This window comes from Loxodonta africana, chromosome 2, assembly GCF_030014295.1.
Source record: "Loxodonta africana isolate mLoxAfr1 chromosome 2, mLoxAfr1.hap2, whole genome shotgun sequence".
Classification (NCBI taxonomy): Eukaryota; Metazoa; Chordata; class Mammalia; order Proboscidea; family Elephantidae; genus Loxodonta; species Loxodonta africana.
The window spans coordinates 125546989-125563155 of NC_087343.1; the positions used below are offsets into that span (position 1 = coordinate 125546989).

Here is a 16167-nt window from a genome sequence, read left to right on the forward strand (position 1 = left end):
CCCTTCACCGAACATTTGAACATAATTCAGGCAAGTTCTTTGCCCCTGCATAAAAAGCATCGCCCTTCTTTCCATTCTCCAGTCACATGTGCATCATTTTCTTTTAAAGGCTCACCAAAAGCACATTTAATGTTCACGTTTCTAGCAGCATTCTGTTGCTGACACCCTGTGTATTCTCTAAGATGATAGACTTTCCTCTATAGCTCTCCTCATTTCGTTTCAGGCCCTCACCAGAATTGCCAGCAGTCTCTCAAAAGCAATCTAGGCTTTTACTATTAGGTATCTTAAAACTCTTCTAGCCTCTATCCATTACCGAATTCTAAAACCGCTTCCGTATTTTATGTATCTGTTAGAGTAACACCCACTCTTCCAGTATCAAATTCTGTCTCAGTTATCTAGTGCTGCTATAACAGAAATGCCACAAGTGGATGGCTTTAACAAACAAATTTATTTCTCACAGTTGAGGAGGTTACAAGTTTGAGTTCAGAATGCTAGCTTTAGGAAAAGGCTTTTTGTCCCCCTGGGCTCTGGAGGAAGGTCCTTGTCTCTTTAGCTTTTGCATTCTGGTTCCTTGGAGACCTCCACGTGTCTTAACATCTGTCTTACCCCATTTTTCCTCTGCTTGCTTGCTTGTTTTATATCTCGAAAGACATTGACTCAAGATACACCTTACACTAATCCTGCCTCGTTAACACAACAAAGAGAACCCAGTGCCAAATGGAACTATAACCATAGGCATAGACTTTTAGGATTTGCAGGACATATTTTTGGGGGGCACAGTTCAACCCGTAACAGTAGGCATTCAATCATGTTAGCCCCTTACTTTAGCTTTTCTCTAATAACAATAATAACTGCAATTCTGTAAGCATATACTAACCAGGTAAGGTTTTTTTTCCCATTGAATAGCAAATTACCCCCGTGTGTCTGTCAGTTTCTCGTACTGTGGGGGCTTGCGTGTTGCTGTGATACTGGAAGCTATGCCACCGGTATTCAGATACCAGCAGGGTCACCCGTGGAGAACAGATTTCAGCTGAGCTTCCAGACTAAGAAAGATGAGGAAGAAGGACCCGGAAGTCTACTTCTAAAAAGCATTAGCCAGCGAAAACCTTATTAATAGCAGTGGAACATTGTCTGATATAGTGCTGGAAGATTAGCCCCCCAGGTTGGAAGGCACTCAAAAGATGATTGGGAAGAGCTGCCTCCTCAAAGCAGAGTCGACCTTAATGACGTGGATGGAGTAAAGCTTTCAGGACCTTCATTTGCTGATGTGGAACAACTTAAAATGAGAAGCAGCAGCTGCAAACATCCATTAATAATCGGAACCGGGAATGTGCGAAGTATGAGTCTAGGAAAATTGGAAATGGTCAAAAACGAAATGGAAGGCATAAACATTGATATCCTAGGAATTAGTGAGCTGAAATGGACCGGTATTGGCCATTTTGAATTGGACAATCATATACTATGCTGGGAATGACAACTTGAAGAGGAATGGTGTTGCATTCATTGTCAAAAAACATTTTAAGATCTATCATGAAGCACTGCGCTGTTAGTGATAGGATAATATCCATAGGTCTACAAGGAAGACCAGTTAATATGACTATTATTCAAATTTACACACCAACCACTAGGGCCAAAGATGAAGAAATAGAAGATTTTTATCAGCTGCTGCAGTCTGAAATTGATCGAACATGCAATCAAGATGCATTGATAATCACTGGCAATTGGAATGCGAAAGTTGGAAACAAAGAAGAAGGATCTGTAGTTGGAAAATACGGCTTTGGTGATAGAAACAATGCCAGAGGTCAAATGATAGAATTTTGCAAGACCTATGACTTCTTCATTGCAAATACCTTGTTTCACCAACATAAACGGCGACTATACACATGGACCTCACTAGATGGAACACACAGAAATCAAATTGACTACATCTGTGGAATGAGACGATGGAAAACCTCAACATCATCAGTCAGAACAAGGCCAGGTCTGGCTGTGGAACAGACCATCAATTGCTCATATGCAGGTTCAAGCTGAAACTGAAGAAAATCAGAGCAAGTCCACGAGAGCCAAAATATGACCGTGAGTATATCCCACCTGAGTTTAGAGACCATCTGAAGAATAGATTTGACACATTGAACACTAGTGACCAAAGACCAGATGAGTTGTGGAATGACATCAAGGATATCATCCATGAAGAAAGCAAGAGGTCATTGAAAAGACAGGAAAGAAAGAAAACACCAAGATGGATGTCAGAGAAGAGTCTGAAACTTGCTCTCGAACGTCGAGCAACTAAAGCAAAAGGAAGAATTGATGAAGGAAAAAAACTGAACAGAACATTTCAAAAGGTGTCTCGAGAAGACAAAGTAAAGTAGTATAATGACACGTGCAAAGAGCTGGAGATGGAAAACCAAAAGGGAAGAACACACTCAGCGTTTCTCAAGCTGAAGGAACTGAAGAAAAAATTCAAGCCTCAAGTTGCAGTAGGGAAGGATTCTATGGGGAAAATATTGAACGACCCAGGAAACATCAAAAGAAGATGGAAGGAATACACAGAGCCATTGTACCAAAAAGAATTAGTCGATGTTCAACCATTTCAAGAGGTGGCATATGATCAGGAACTGATGGTACTGAAGGAAGAACTCCAAGCTGCCCTGAGGCATTGGCGAAAAACAAGGCTCCAGGAATTAATGGAATATCAATTGAGATGTTTCAACAAACATATGCAGTGCTGGAGGTGCGCACTCGTCTATGCCAAGAGATATGGAAGACAGCTTCCTGGCCAACTAACTGGAAGAGATCCATATTTATGCCTATTTCCAAGAAAGGTGATCCAACCGAATATGGAAATTATAGAACAATATCATTAATATCACAGGCAAGCAAAATTTTGCTGAAGATCATTCAAAAACGGCTGCAGCAGTATATCGACAGGGAACTGCCAGAAATTCAGGCCGGATTCAGAAGAGGATGTGGAACCAGGGCTATCATTGCTGATGTCAAATGGATCCTGGCTGAAAACAGAGACTGCCGGAAGGATGTTTACCTGTGTTTTATTGACTATGCAGAGGCATTCCACTGTGTGGATCATAACAAATTATGGGTAATATTGCAAAGAATGGGAATTCCAGAACACTTAATTGTGCTCATGAGGAACCTTTACATAGATCAGGAGGCAGTTGTTTCGACAGAACAAGGGGATACTGATTGATTTAAAGTCAGGAAAGGTGTGTGTCAGGGTTGTATTCTTTCACCATACCTATTCAATCTGTATGCTGAGCAAATAATCCGAGAAGCTGGGCTATATGAGGAAAAACGGAGCATCAAGATTGGAGGAAGACTCATTAACAACCTGCATTACGCAGATGACACAACCTTGCTTGCTGAAAGTGAAGAGGACTTGAAGCACTTCCTAATGAAGATCAAAGACCACAGCCTTCAGTATGGATTACACCTCCTCAGCATAAAGAAAACAAAAATCCTCACAACTGGACCAATGGGCAGCATGATAAACGGAGGAAAGATTGAAGTTGAGGAGGATTTCATTTTACTTGGGTGCACAATCAACAGCCATGGAAGCAGCAGTCAAGAAATGAAAGGATGCATTGCATTGTATAAATCTGCTTCAAAAGACCTCTTTAAAGTGTTGAGCAAAGATGTCACCTTGAAGGCTAAGATGTGCCTGACACAAGTCATGGTATTTTTAATCGCATCATATGGATGTGAAAGCTGGACAATGAATAAGAAAGATCGAAGAAGAATTGACGCCTTTGAATTGTGGTGTTGGCGAAGAATATTGAATATACCATGGACTGCCAAAAGAATGAACAAATCTATCTTGGAAGAAGTACAACCAGAATGTTCGTTAGAGGCAAGGATGTTGAGACTGCGTCTTATATACTTTGGACATGTCAGGAGGGATCAGTCCCTGGAGAAGGACATCATGCTTGGCAGAGTACAGGGTCAGTGGAAAGGAGGAAGACCCTCAATGAGGTGGATTGACACAGTGGCCGCAACAATGAGCTCAAGCATAACAATGATTGTAAGGATGGTTCAGGACCAGGCAGTGTTTTGTTCTGTTATGCATAGGGTCGCCACGAGTTGAAACCGACTTGATGGCACTTAAGAACAACAACAGCAAGTTAGCGTTTAGAGAGGTTAAGTAACTTGCTCAACAAGCCAGGATGTAAATTGAGGTCTCTTTAGTCCTAAAGCTCTAGTTCTTTTTACCTTGCCATGTTGTCTGCTTAATTTTTGGTTAGAGACGATTTTGGAATTACCAAATGCCCTCTTTTATAGCAGTTTTGATGATGATCACAACCATAAAACAATTAGTCTTCAAAAAATTGTGATTTCAGTCAGACTCTTGCTTCTTCTGAAAGCCTGCCTGTTGCTTGGAATAATGGACACACTGTAACTGTGAAGCATTGGGATACTTTTAGGAGTATCACAGACCATGGTGGATTGTTAATTTGGTAGTTGAGAGCAATGAAAGCTCTAGGAGTCTTTTGAGGAGGGGGAGAAGAGAAAGAGAAATAAAGAGAAAGAAATATACACTTTTCTTCCATGATAGTCTGCACAGACTTCTGTTTCTAAGCTCAGTGCTTGTTAAAATTTTAACTGGTGAGCACATGAATACATACATACATGTAAATATATGTGTATATATGTGTGTGTTTGTGTGTATATGTATATATATGAACATAAAAACCTCATTTGCATTTCTCTTCTATCCCTATATCTCTCCTCAGAAAGATAGTTTTTTCATAAAATTTTTTTTTTTTAAATTGTGCTTCAAGTGAAGGTTTACAATTCAAGTCAGTTTCTCGTACAAAAACTTCAACACATATTGTTATGTAACCCTAGTTGCTGTCCCTACAGTGTGACAACACATTCCGTCTCTCCACTCTGTATTTCCTGTGTCCATTCAACCAGCTCCTGTCCCCTCTGCCTTCTCCTCTCACCTCCAGACAAGGAGCTGCCAACATTGCTTAATGTATCTACTTGAGTTAAGAAGCACACGCCTCACCAGTATCATTTTATGTCTTATAGTTCAGTGTAATCTTTGTCTGAAGTGTTGGCTTCCAGGGTGGTTTTAGTTTTGGGCTAACAGAGTCCAGGGGCCATGACCTCTGGGGTCCCTCCAGCCTCAGTCAGACCATTAGGCCTGGTCTTTTTACTAGAGTTTGAGGTCTGCATCCCACTTTTCTCCTACTTCGTCAGGGATTCTCTGTTCTGTTCCCTGTCAAGGTACTCATTGGTTATAGCCAGTCACCATCTAGTTCTGGTCTCAGGCTGATGGAGTCTCTGGTTAACGTGGCCCTTTCTTTCTCTTGGGTTGATATTTTCATTGTGTCTTTGGTGTTCTTCATTCTCCATTGCTCCAGGTGGATTGAGACCAATCGTTGCATCTTAGATGGCGGCTTGCTAGGTTTTAAGACCCCAGATGCCAATCACCAAAGTAGAATGCAGAACATTTTCTTAATATACTTTGTTATGCCAGTTGACCTAGATGCCCCCTGAAACCATGGTCCCCAGACCTCCACCTCTGCTACTGTGGTCATATTTAGGAAACTTTTTAGCTTTTGGATTAGTCTAGTTGCGCTGACTTCCCCCGTATTGTGTGTTGTCCTTCCCTTCACCTACAGCAATTCTTGTCTACTGTCTAATTAGTGAATATTCCTTTCCTTCTCTCCCTGCCCACCCTTGTAACCATGAAAGAATGTCTTCTTCTTTGTTTAAACCTTTTCTTGAGTTCTTCTAATAGTGGTCTCATACAATATTTGTCCTTTTGTGATGGACTAATTTCACTCAGCATAATGCCTTCCAGATTCTTCCACGTTATGAGATATTTCACGGATTCATTGTTGTTCTTTATCGCTGCATAGTATTCCATTGTGTGAATATACCATAATTTGTTTATCCATTCATCCGTTGATGGGCGCCTGGGTTGTTTCATCTTTTTGCTATTGTGGACAGTGCTGCAGTGAACATGGGTGTACATATATCTATTTGTGTAAAGACTCTTATTTCTCTAGAATGTATACCAAGGAATGGTATTGCTGAATTATACGGTAGTTCTATTTCTAGCTTTGTAAGGAAGCGCCAAATCGATGTCCAAAGTGGTTGTACCGTCTTAGATTCCCACCAGCAGTTTATAAGTGTTTTGGTCTCTCCACAACCTCTCCAACATTTATTATTTTGTGTGTTGGGGTGTGAAGGCATCTCATTGTAGTTTTGATTTGCATTTCTCTAATGGTTAATGATTGTGAGCATTTCCTCATGTATCTGTTGGCCACCTGAATGTCTTCTTTGGTGAAGTGCCTGTTCATATCTGTCTTAGGCTGGGTTCTCTAGAGAAGCAAAACCAGTAATGTGTATAAATATATGTACAAAGATTTATACTAAGGAAACAGCTCACGCAATTGGAGGGATTAGAATGTCCAGAGTCCCTGGATCAAGATAGAGTCCTATCCCAATTCATGGAGCCTCGGAAGCTGGTGAACCCCAGGTGACCAGGTGAGAGAACAGGGATCCCACTCACAGGTTGTGCCAGTTGAGGAATCCCCAAGGTCAGCAGGCAAGACCGCAAGGTTTCTCCTGAGTCACCTGCAGGGGCTGGCAAATCCAAGACAGGTAGGTTGAGGAGCAGGACTCTTGCTCGCAGGCCGTGAAGATCGGTGAATCCCGACATGGACAGGTAAGCTGCTAGCTCGAGTCCCAAGAACCAGAGGTCAGACAAGAGACAGCTGCTGGACCCAGAACAAGCCAACAACGTTTTCAAGGCAAGCCGGAAAAGGAAGTAGATGGCAGAAGGCGGAGAGATGAAGGCTAAGGGAGTGGTGAGCCGACCCAGGCCCCACCCCCGGCCGGTACCGCTCAGCAGATTGCATGCATCATGGGGGTGATCACATACCAGATTTCAACAGGAAGATGATTACAACATTATACAACACCCAAAACGCTGAGAATCATGGCCTAGCCAAGTTGACACACAGTCTTTACCATCACAATATTCTTTGCCCATTTTTTAATTGGATTGTCTTTTTGTTGTTGAGGTTTTGCAGTATCTTGTAGATTTTAGAGATAAAACTGTTATATTTATTAACTTGTAATGATCCTATTCTTATTTTTAAATTAATAAATATTTGTAATTTTTCTCAGTTTTAATTTCTAATATGGGAAAATATTGATAAGTATTACCTATATAAACAAAACATCTTTGGTGTCCTGAATAACTTTTAAGAGCATAAAAGGGTTTTGAAACTGAAGAATTTGAAAATTGCCACAGTGTATTATTAAGTTATCAGCAATGCATATTGTGTGGGCTATAGCAATATAGAAAAATTCCCATGATGTAGTAATGTTGGTGAGAAAACAAAGTATGAGCATGGTAAATATTGTTACAATTACAAAACAAAGACTAGAAAAAAGGACTGGCGAAAATACAGTAAAATTTAAGTGTTCATTGTATTACGGTTATATTATTTTGAGTGATTTCAACTCTTCCAAGGATTTTTATACTGTGATTAAACTTGCATATGGTAAAAAATGTATTAAACTAAAAATGGAAATAATGTCTGTATTTCAGAAACTCTGCAGTGATGCTCAAGTCAAAGTCTTTGGGAAATGCTGCCAACTAAAACCTGGAGGAGACAGTTCTTCCTCTTTGGATAGTTCTCTGACTTTGTCTTCTGACATAAAAGACCAGTGTCCTAAGTACCAGGTAAGATTGCTGGTCTCATTTACTTATTCTTTGATTCACAAATATTTTTGCACATGAATGATGTGTTAGACATCATCCTAGGGACTGGAGATGTACAGGAACTAGTCCTTGCCCTCCTGGAGCTCACATTGTAGCTGGTGAGATGGATAATTTAACAAGCTTAATGAAACTTCTTAAATCTTAGGATTGGGGAAGTACAGAGGACTATAGACTTAGTTAGCAGGGGTATTTTTTCCTCCTTTTATTTCCTAAACTAGAATATTCCTAGAATAGTATTTCTTATTTTACATACCTTTTAATTATTGCAGTTTGAAATAAATATAAAATAATAATACAGTCTAACTATATAATATAAAATTAAGTATGATTGAAAGTATGTGCAATCAGAAATACACACTTTCATTTTTCAACAGTAATGTAACTCTTCTTTTATGATACAGAATTGAACAAATCAGTTACTACATAGAAACTTCTCCATAAACTTGTTACATTTTGCATAAGATTAGTCTTTGGTTTCAAACTAAGAAAAGGTCACCTGATGGGAATCTACTAGTGTCATCCAAGCCTGCATGAATCACAAGCATTTTATATTTAGCAGTACCAAAATAGAATCCTGGTCTTTTAAATTACTTGTATTGAAGTAATTATGTTTTGATGAAAATTGATCCTTTTACATTATCAATGGGACAGCTTGGTGGCACAGTGGTTAAAGCACTCGGCTGCTAACAAAAAGTTTGGCAATTCAAACCCACCAGCTGCTCCTCAGGAGAACGATGTGGCACTTTGCTTCTGTAAAGATTTACAGCTTTGGAAACTTTATAGGGCAGTTCTACCCTGTCCTATAGGATTTCTATGAGTCTTAATCGACTCTGCAGTGGTGAGTTTGGTTTTGGTTTTTATCTTATCAGTGAGACAGTATATGTGAAAGGACTCTGAAATTATTAAAATACCCATGTTAAGGAGGTTTTACATATTTTCCCCTGTTGGCCTCTACTCCTCTACCTTAGGCATATTGTAACAAGTTCCTAATAGTACTATTAGGAGTTCTGGTGGCACAGTGGTTAAGTGTTCAACTGCTAACTTAAAGGTCATTGCTTTGAACCCACCAGCTGCTGTTCAGGAAAAAGATGTGGCAGTCTGCTTCTGTAAAGATTACAGCCTTAGAAACCCTATGGGGCAGCTCTACTCCATCCTGTAGGGCTGCTGTGAGTTGGAATAGACAGTGCGGAAACGGGTTTTAATAGTGCTATGCCGTGTAACATCATAGTGACTTGTGCTAATTTGCATAATTCGGGAGGCTTTCTAATTTGATAAATTGTGCAGGGTTGCCTTTCTTCTTTATATTATGCAGTTAAAAATGAGTATCAACAGACTAATCCACAGTGTTTAAGAGCTTGGCTGCTAACCAAGAGGTTGGCAGTTTGAATCCACCTGTGTGGGAGACAGATGTGGCAGTCTGCTTCTGTAAAGATTACAGCTTTGGAAACCCTATGGGACAATTCTGCTCTGTGCTGTAGGGTTGCCATGAGTCAGAATCAACTCCATGGCAACAGGTTTTTTAATCCACATTGTAGAAGCCCAGAAGCATTGAGTGATTGTAATCCCATTTTGCATCAGAATCCCTAGAGGTTTTGTTTTTTAGACTAGACTTTCAGGTCAAGTGCCCATATATTCTGATAGTAGGTTTAGTATAGTCCTGGCAACCTGCTTTTTATTTATTTATTTATTTGGCAAGAATTATTAAGAGTTGAATTATTGTAGCATAGTTCACTACATTTAACCCCAAAACCCATTGCTGTCGAGTTGATTCCGATTCATAGTGACCGTATAGGACAAAGTAGAACTGCCCCATAGGGTTTCCAAGGACTGCCTGCTAGATTCGAACTGCTGACCTTTTGGTTAGCAGCCCTAGCTCTTAACCACTGCGCCACCAGGGTTTCCTCCCTACACTTGATAAAATGTGGTTTCAGTAGCACTAACATTATCTTTGATTTATACAGATGATTAGCTTCCAGCAATCAGTACTTGCAAAGAATAGATGTTTTAAACAAGATTTTTTAAAAAAAATGAGCAAAGATAATACCAAAAAATAATTGCCATGGAGTTGATTCCAACTCCTGTCAACCTTGTGTGTTAAAGAGTAAAACTGCTCCTTAGGGTTTTTTTGGTTGTAGTCTTTAGGGAAGCAGATCACCGGACCTTTCTTGTGTGGTGCTGCTGGGTGGATATGAAGCACCAACCTTTTGGTTATCAGCCAGTAGCAAACCATTTGTGCCGCTCAGGGACCTAAAATAATAAATGGCAGTCTTTTGATTGATAACCTTCATTGTTGTTTAGGCCACATTAAAATACGTAACATGCCAGTGACATTCATAATAACTATTTGGCATACGTTAGAGCAGATGAAGAGATACTATAAAAGCAAATTATATGGTCTCATAAAATTTAAACAGCAATTTTTTACTGTATTTTGCTTTCTCGGGATTATGTTCCTATTTATAGTAGTAAAATCCATAAATTTTTTGAGACTTAAATTTATATAGCTTGCTTAATATAAGAAATAATATTTTTAGTTAAAATAAAATTGGACCTAAATAACTTTTATAGCAAAACTGAGCTCATAAAGGAAGGCTCTCATCTCTTTCATTAGCCAAAAGTAATTTAGGTTGCCATATAAGATTTTATTAAGTACTACTTGATTATTTAAAAAATTATTCAACTCTGTTTTAAAATTTCGTTCTTGGCACTGAAACATCTATGCATGAAATAGAAATTTGATTTTAACTAGACCCCCAGGAATAGATGGTTTGTTTTTTCTCAGTAACCTAAGTATATCAGATATGATTTTTTCCTTAAAAATTTGTGCCTTTATTAAAACAAAATTAAGAATACAGCACAGAGAGAAGGGGGGAAAAACCCTAATATGTGAATGAATATATAATAATATAGAAATCATTGTATATAATAAAATGTATTGCTATTTCAAAATGTGTTTTTTAAGAAAGGTGAAAAAAATTAAATATACAGATTTTTTCTACCCAGGGTATTGGAAGATTCAAGACTGTAAACAAGCAAAAGTAGTAAAAGAATCACACGTTAAAAAAAAATAGTGAGCAGATACATTCCTTGGTCTCCAGTTATAAAATGAGAATCCTTATCATTTTACTGTCACCATCAGAAAAATCTTCTAAATATTTTAGGAAACTTGTAATTCTTGATTTTCTCTGATGGAATGGTTCAGTTAAATTTGTAAATAATCCTTAGGTACTATCTTTGACGTTATTCAGATGATCTTTTTCCATGGTTGTCTTATTATACAATTACATCAGTTAGGAATTATATTGGAAAGTCTAAAACAGTAGCTGAAACAAATTAGGGATTATTTTCTCACATAAGTCCAGAGGTAGGTCTGATATATGGGCTTCAAGATGCCCTCAGGGGCCAATCCTCCCCTTACCTTTTTACTTAGCCAGAGTTAGTATGTACTTACTTGTTGCCTTCTGGTCATAATAGGCATTTGCATCTTCAGTGACTTATACCTCATTGACCAGGCCTGTATCAAATGCATATAAATAGGGTAGTTCTGAAAATTGCTACCCATCAGTTGGTCTTTTTGAGCATAGAAACCAACTCTAAATTCACCAGCTTTGAGGGAGGCTTTGAAATGCGTTTTTTTTTCAGCTGGGTACATTGTTGCCTTGAACATGTCAAAAAATAAGAAATACAGAAAGATACGTGATAGCCAATTAGTGATGTTTGCCATAGCATCTAAATAGGTACCAAATGGATGAGTTCAATTTTTAGCTATTTTCTGACTCCTATGAGGACAGTTAAAGAATAGTGAAAAGGAGTAACTTTTTGATCAAGAGTTCTTTGAAAACAAGACCTTCTAATGTTTCAAATACAGTTTTTTTAAAAAAAAAAAAAGAAAAATAGGTACAAATTGATTATCCCTTTTGTGAATGTTGCTTTTGCATAATAGGAGTTATGAAAATTATTTTTCTGCTTAATCAGGGACTTCTGTTTTAGTTACCTATCCTAGAAAAACATTTACATACACAGAAGATGTGGTTAAGAATGTTCATTTGGTACACTATTTGTAGTAGCAAAAACCTGGATGTGCCCTAAATGCTCACTAGTAAAGGGGAATTGACTTGATAAACTGCTATTTTCATACTATGTAGCTCTTAAAAGGAATGAGCTGTGTGTAACAGTGTGGTTAGATCTGCAAGGCATACTGTAAAATGAATAAAATCGAGGTGAGGACCAGTATATACAATGCAGAATTGCTTTTTTAAAAAATACTCTACATAAGTAGCTATAGCACACAAATTTTTAATTAATATTAACGTTTGAAATAGTCACAACGTTTTAAAATTTTTTTTTTTTCTTTAACATTTTGGTTATTGTTTAGGGTTCTCGGTGCTCTTCTGATGCCAATATGCTTGGAGAGATGATGTTTGGCTCAGTAGCAATGAGCTACAAGGGATCTACCCTAAAAATTCATCAGATCCGGTGAGTTTTCTGATTTTTTTTTCTTTAATGAATTCAATTTCAGAATTTTCAATTTCATTGAAGATGAGAGGATTTCATATGATTTTCACTTAGGTTGAGTATCTCAGATACTCAATTTATGATGTTCTATGGGCTTAATGGAGCCCTGGGGGAGCAGTGGTTAAGTGTTTGGCTGCTAACCAAAAGATAGGCAATTCCAATCCACTAGCAGCTCCTTGGAAAGCCTATGGTGCGGGCAGTTCTGCTGTGTCCTGTGGGTTTGCTGTGAGTAGGAATCGACTCAACAGCAATGGGTTTGGTTTTGCTTTTATGGGTTTAATGCTATTTCATGACTGTCGTACCTAAACTGTGAAATCTCTCTGGCTTATAAATTTTTATTTATAATAAATCAAAAAGTCATTGTATTTTAGTTTTGATCTCTCTCTGTTCCTCTCTTTCTCTTCATAGTTCCCCTCCACAGCTTATGCTTAGCAAAGTTTTTACTGCGCGGACTGGCAGCAGTATCTGTGGAAGTCTCAATACGTAAGTGCTTATGGATGCAGGGGGAATGGATTATTTAAGATGTGCAGTTTACAAATACTAACAAACTGCTCTCAGGATTGCAGGGTAAATTCAGAGAGTCTTCTTTTCCCTTAAATTTAAAAATTCATGGAGGCCAGGTTGCATCCTCATTTGAGTTTAGTTGAAGGAACAGGAAATGTGGTTTTTGTTTCTCTAATTTACTATAATTCATATCTAGAAGTAAAATTTCGAATGCATTTCTATCAGAGGTTGACAGGCTGATTTTCAGTTTTGCAGTGCCATGCTGAGTTAGTATCTGTAGGTTGTACTCTTCAGTTTTCAGATTCCCTGAAGAATTAACCCTACTGAAAAGAGTTGCCTAGGTCAGCCATATGGTGGGGCACAGTTATTACAGGCTGTTAATGTCAAGATTAGAAGAACAAAGCCTAAACAAGGTCAGACCTGGTGACAGTCGTGGGCCATGTGCCAGAATCTAATAAATGAAGGACTGGGGTTCAGTCAGTAGGAAGTGGATACCAGAGATGGATTCTGTAAGTGCTAAATCAGAACAGGGCTCCTTGGAGAGCCAGAATCTCCAATGGTAACCCAGGGTCAGAATTATCAGGAGGATTTTTTTTTATCAAGATTGCTACTCTAGACAAGAGGAGTTCTCTTGAACCTCTGTAAATTGTAAATGGTGTAAAAAGATTTCTCTTCTAAGCAGTTTTAATAGCTAAGTTTCTAGTACCCATATCCCTTTTGGATATCCTGGTGGTGTGGTGGTCAAGTGCTATGGCTGCTAACCAAGAAGGTTGGCAGTTCAAATCCACCGGGCGCTCCTTGGAAACTCTATGGGGCAGTTCTACTCTCTCCTATAGGGTCGCTATGAGTCGGAATCGACTCAATGGCAGTAGGTTTGGGTTTTTTTTTGGTAGCTCTTTTTTTTTTTTAATTTTAGGAAAGCAGGAAAAGGAGAGATGGTCTTTAAAATTTCATGGACACTAAAGAAAGACACCTTAAGGCCTAAAAAGCTAATTTTGGAGAGTTTGATACTAAAGTAGAAGTTATATATCCTAGGTTAGAATCACTGATTTTAGCTGTAGTTAACTTGGCTTATTCATCTTTTGTAAATTCTAATCTAGTTTCTAATCCTAAAATCTCTAGAAAGGACACTTTGTAATAAAAACATGAAGTATTTCAATTTTTGCTATTGTGAATTATTTACTAAAAGAAGTAATATAAGCAGATTCTTATGTGTAGATATCATGGATTGAATTATGTCTCTCAAAAAAATCAATTTGGAATTTACTGATTTGTTTTTCTCCCCTTTCATAGGCTGCAAGACAGTCTTGAATTCATCAATCAGGACAATAATACATTAAAGGCTGATAATAACACTGTCATTAATGGACTACTTGGGAATATAGGTAAATGGTTCCTTTGGTTTTATAAGTTGTAAAAGTGTTAAGAGTATAAAAAGTATTTGAAATTATTTCTTACTAAGGCAAATCTGTTATAAGACCAAAGAGGTTAAAATACCAGAAGTGGAAAAGGCACTTAAATTGCAAGTATGTATAGCATTTGTGTTATCTGGAAAATGTTTTTTTCATATATTTGAACATAGTATTTATTTTGTGTCTGAAAAAAGAACTGTTGAGGATTTATCTAATTTGTCTTATTTTTTGATTTTGTCTTTTAACTTTTTTTTTTTAAAGACAATACTATTGATATGGAAAGCCCTTACTAGCTCTCTTGAACATTTTGGCTGAGTAAGACTGTTGTTACACTTTCTCCTTCCTTTCTTGCCTAACTATAAAACCATTTTAAAATGGTGCCAATTCAGATGAGCAGATACTCGGATTTGATGGTCCATATATATATATATATATATATAATTTTTTTTTAATATTTTATATATATATATAATATTAATAGAATAACAGCTTATTTAGTAGTTTGGTTAGCTGATTGTTGTTGTTTAACATTTGTAAGTGATAAACTGTTCGTAAAATTTTTGGTGATTTGTTTATTCTTGAAATCTCAACTAAATTGCCATTCACTCTGTTTCCAGTGTGGAAAGACCTGTAGTATCAGAGAGCAAACAGCAGTTAAGAACAGTATGAATATTTCTCTCATTCCCTGGTTTGCAAGAACTTATATTTTTAATTAATTTTAATAAATACGTATTGGGTATGTGAATTACTAGAAAGCATAGATTTTCTTTCAGCTCTAGCAGTGTAACATTCTGTTAATTACTTTTTATAATTTGTGTTCATTCAAATGAGCAACCATTATTAAGTACCTACTATGGAGAAAGGAATCCCTATATAGTACGAACGGTTAACTAACTGAAAGGTTGGAAGTTCAAGTCTACCTAGCAGCTCCTCAAAAGAAAGACCTGGCGATCTTCTTTTTAAAAAATCAGCAGTTGAAAACCCTGTGGAGCACAGTTCTACTCTGAGAACACATGGGGTCACCATGAGTCATAACCGAGTCAACAACAACTGGTTTGTTTGTTTTTATACTATGGGGTAATCACAGTGTGGTGCAGTGGTTAAGCAGTTGGCTGCTTAATCAAAAAGTCAGCGATTCAAACTCACCAGCCGCTCTGGCTCTGTGGAATAAAGATGTGGCAGTCTGCTTCTCTAAGAATCACAGCCTTGGAAACCCTGTAGGGCAGTTCTGATCTGTCCTAAGTGATCTCTGTGAGTCGGAATCAACTCAGTGGCAGTGGATTAAGTTTCACATGGGTTAATCACAGTGTCAGGCATGTATTTTATAAAGTGGATATGTATTTTATAGAAAAATAAAAGTTCTGCTTTTTCTTAGCTAAGTTGATTAATTGCTTCTTTGATTTTAATAAAAAATGTGACAAAGCAATAATTGAATTTTTTTTTGTTTATATTTTGACACTTTACAAAGTTCAGAGGACTTATTAAAAGCTGTTCATTTTAGTAATACAAATTCCTTATCTTTTATAAAGGTAAATTACACTAGAGAGGCTAAATATACTCATTGTTTCTATTTTAATAATAGCATAGAAAATTCATTTAACAGAATACAGACTTTAAATAATGAACAGCTTTTATTTGCATACTTTTAATTGTGAATCAAGGATATTCAAGCACCATTTCTTTTTTTTTTTGTGCTTTAGGTAAAAGTTACAAATCAAGTCCGTCTCTCATGCAAAAAGTTATACACACCTTGCCGTGTCCTCCTAGCTGCTTTCCTCTTAATGAGACAGCATATTCCTCCATTCTACCTTGTATTCCCCATGTCCATTCAACCAGCTCCTGTCCCCCTCTTCCTTCTCATCTCACCACCAGGGAGGAGCTGCCCACATAGTCTCAAGTGTCTACTTGAGCCAGGAGGTTCACTCCTCACCAGTATCGTTGCTTGTGTTATAGTCCAGGCCAATGCCTGTCTATAGA

The 16167-nt window shown here is 37.7% G+C and overlaps 1 protein-coding gene across 6 annotated transcripts in view; it reads left to right on the forward strand.

The window, feature by feature from the left end:
- The window catches only part of FNIP1 (folliculin interacting protein 1), a 171410-nt gene that overhangs the window by 104591 nt on the left and 50652 nt on the right, over nt 1-16167 (forward strand). For all 6 annotated transcript variants that reach the window (XM_003404455.4, XM_064275468.1, XM_064275477.1 and 3 more), the window contains exons 3-6: nt 7586-7720; nt 12135-12235; nt 12683-12757; nt 14072-14163. In XM_003404455.4, the coding sequence (XP_003404503.1) occupies nt 7586-7720; nt 12135-12235; nt 12683-12757; nt 14072-14163 (403 nt within the window). The remainder of the gene's footprint in view (nt 1-7585; nt 7721-12134; nt 12236-12682; nt 12758-14071; nt 14164-16167) is intronic.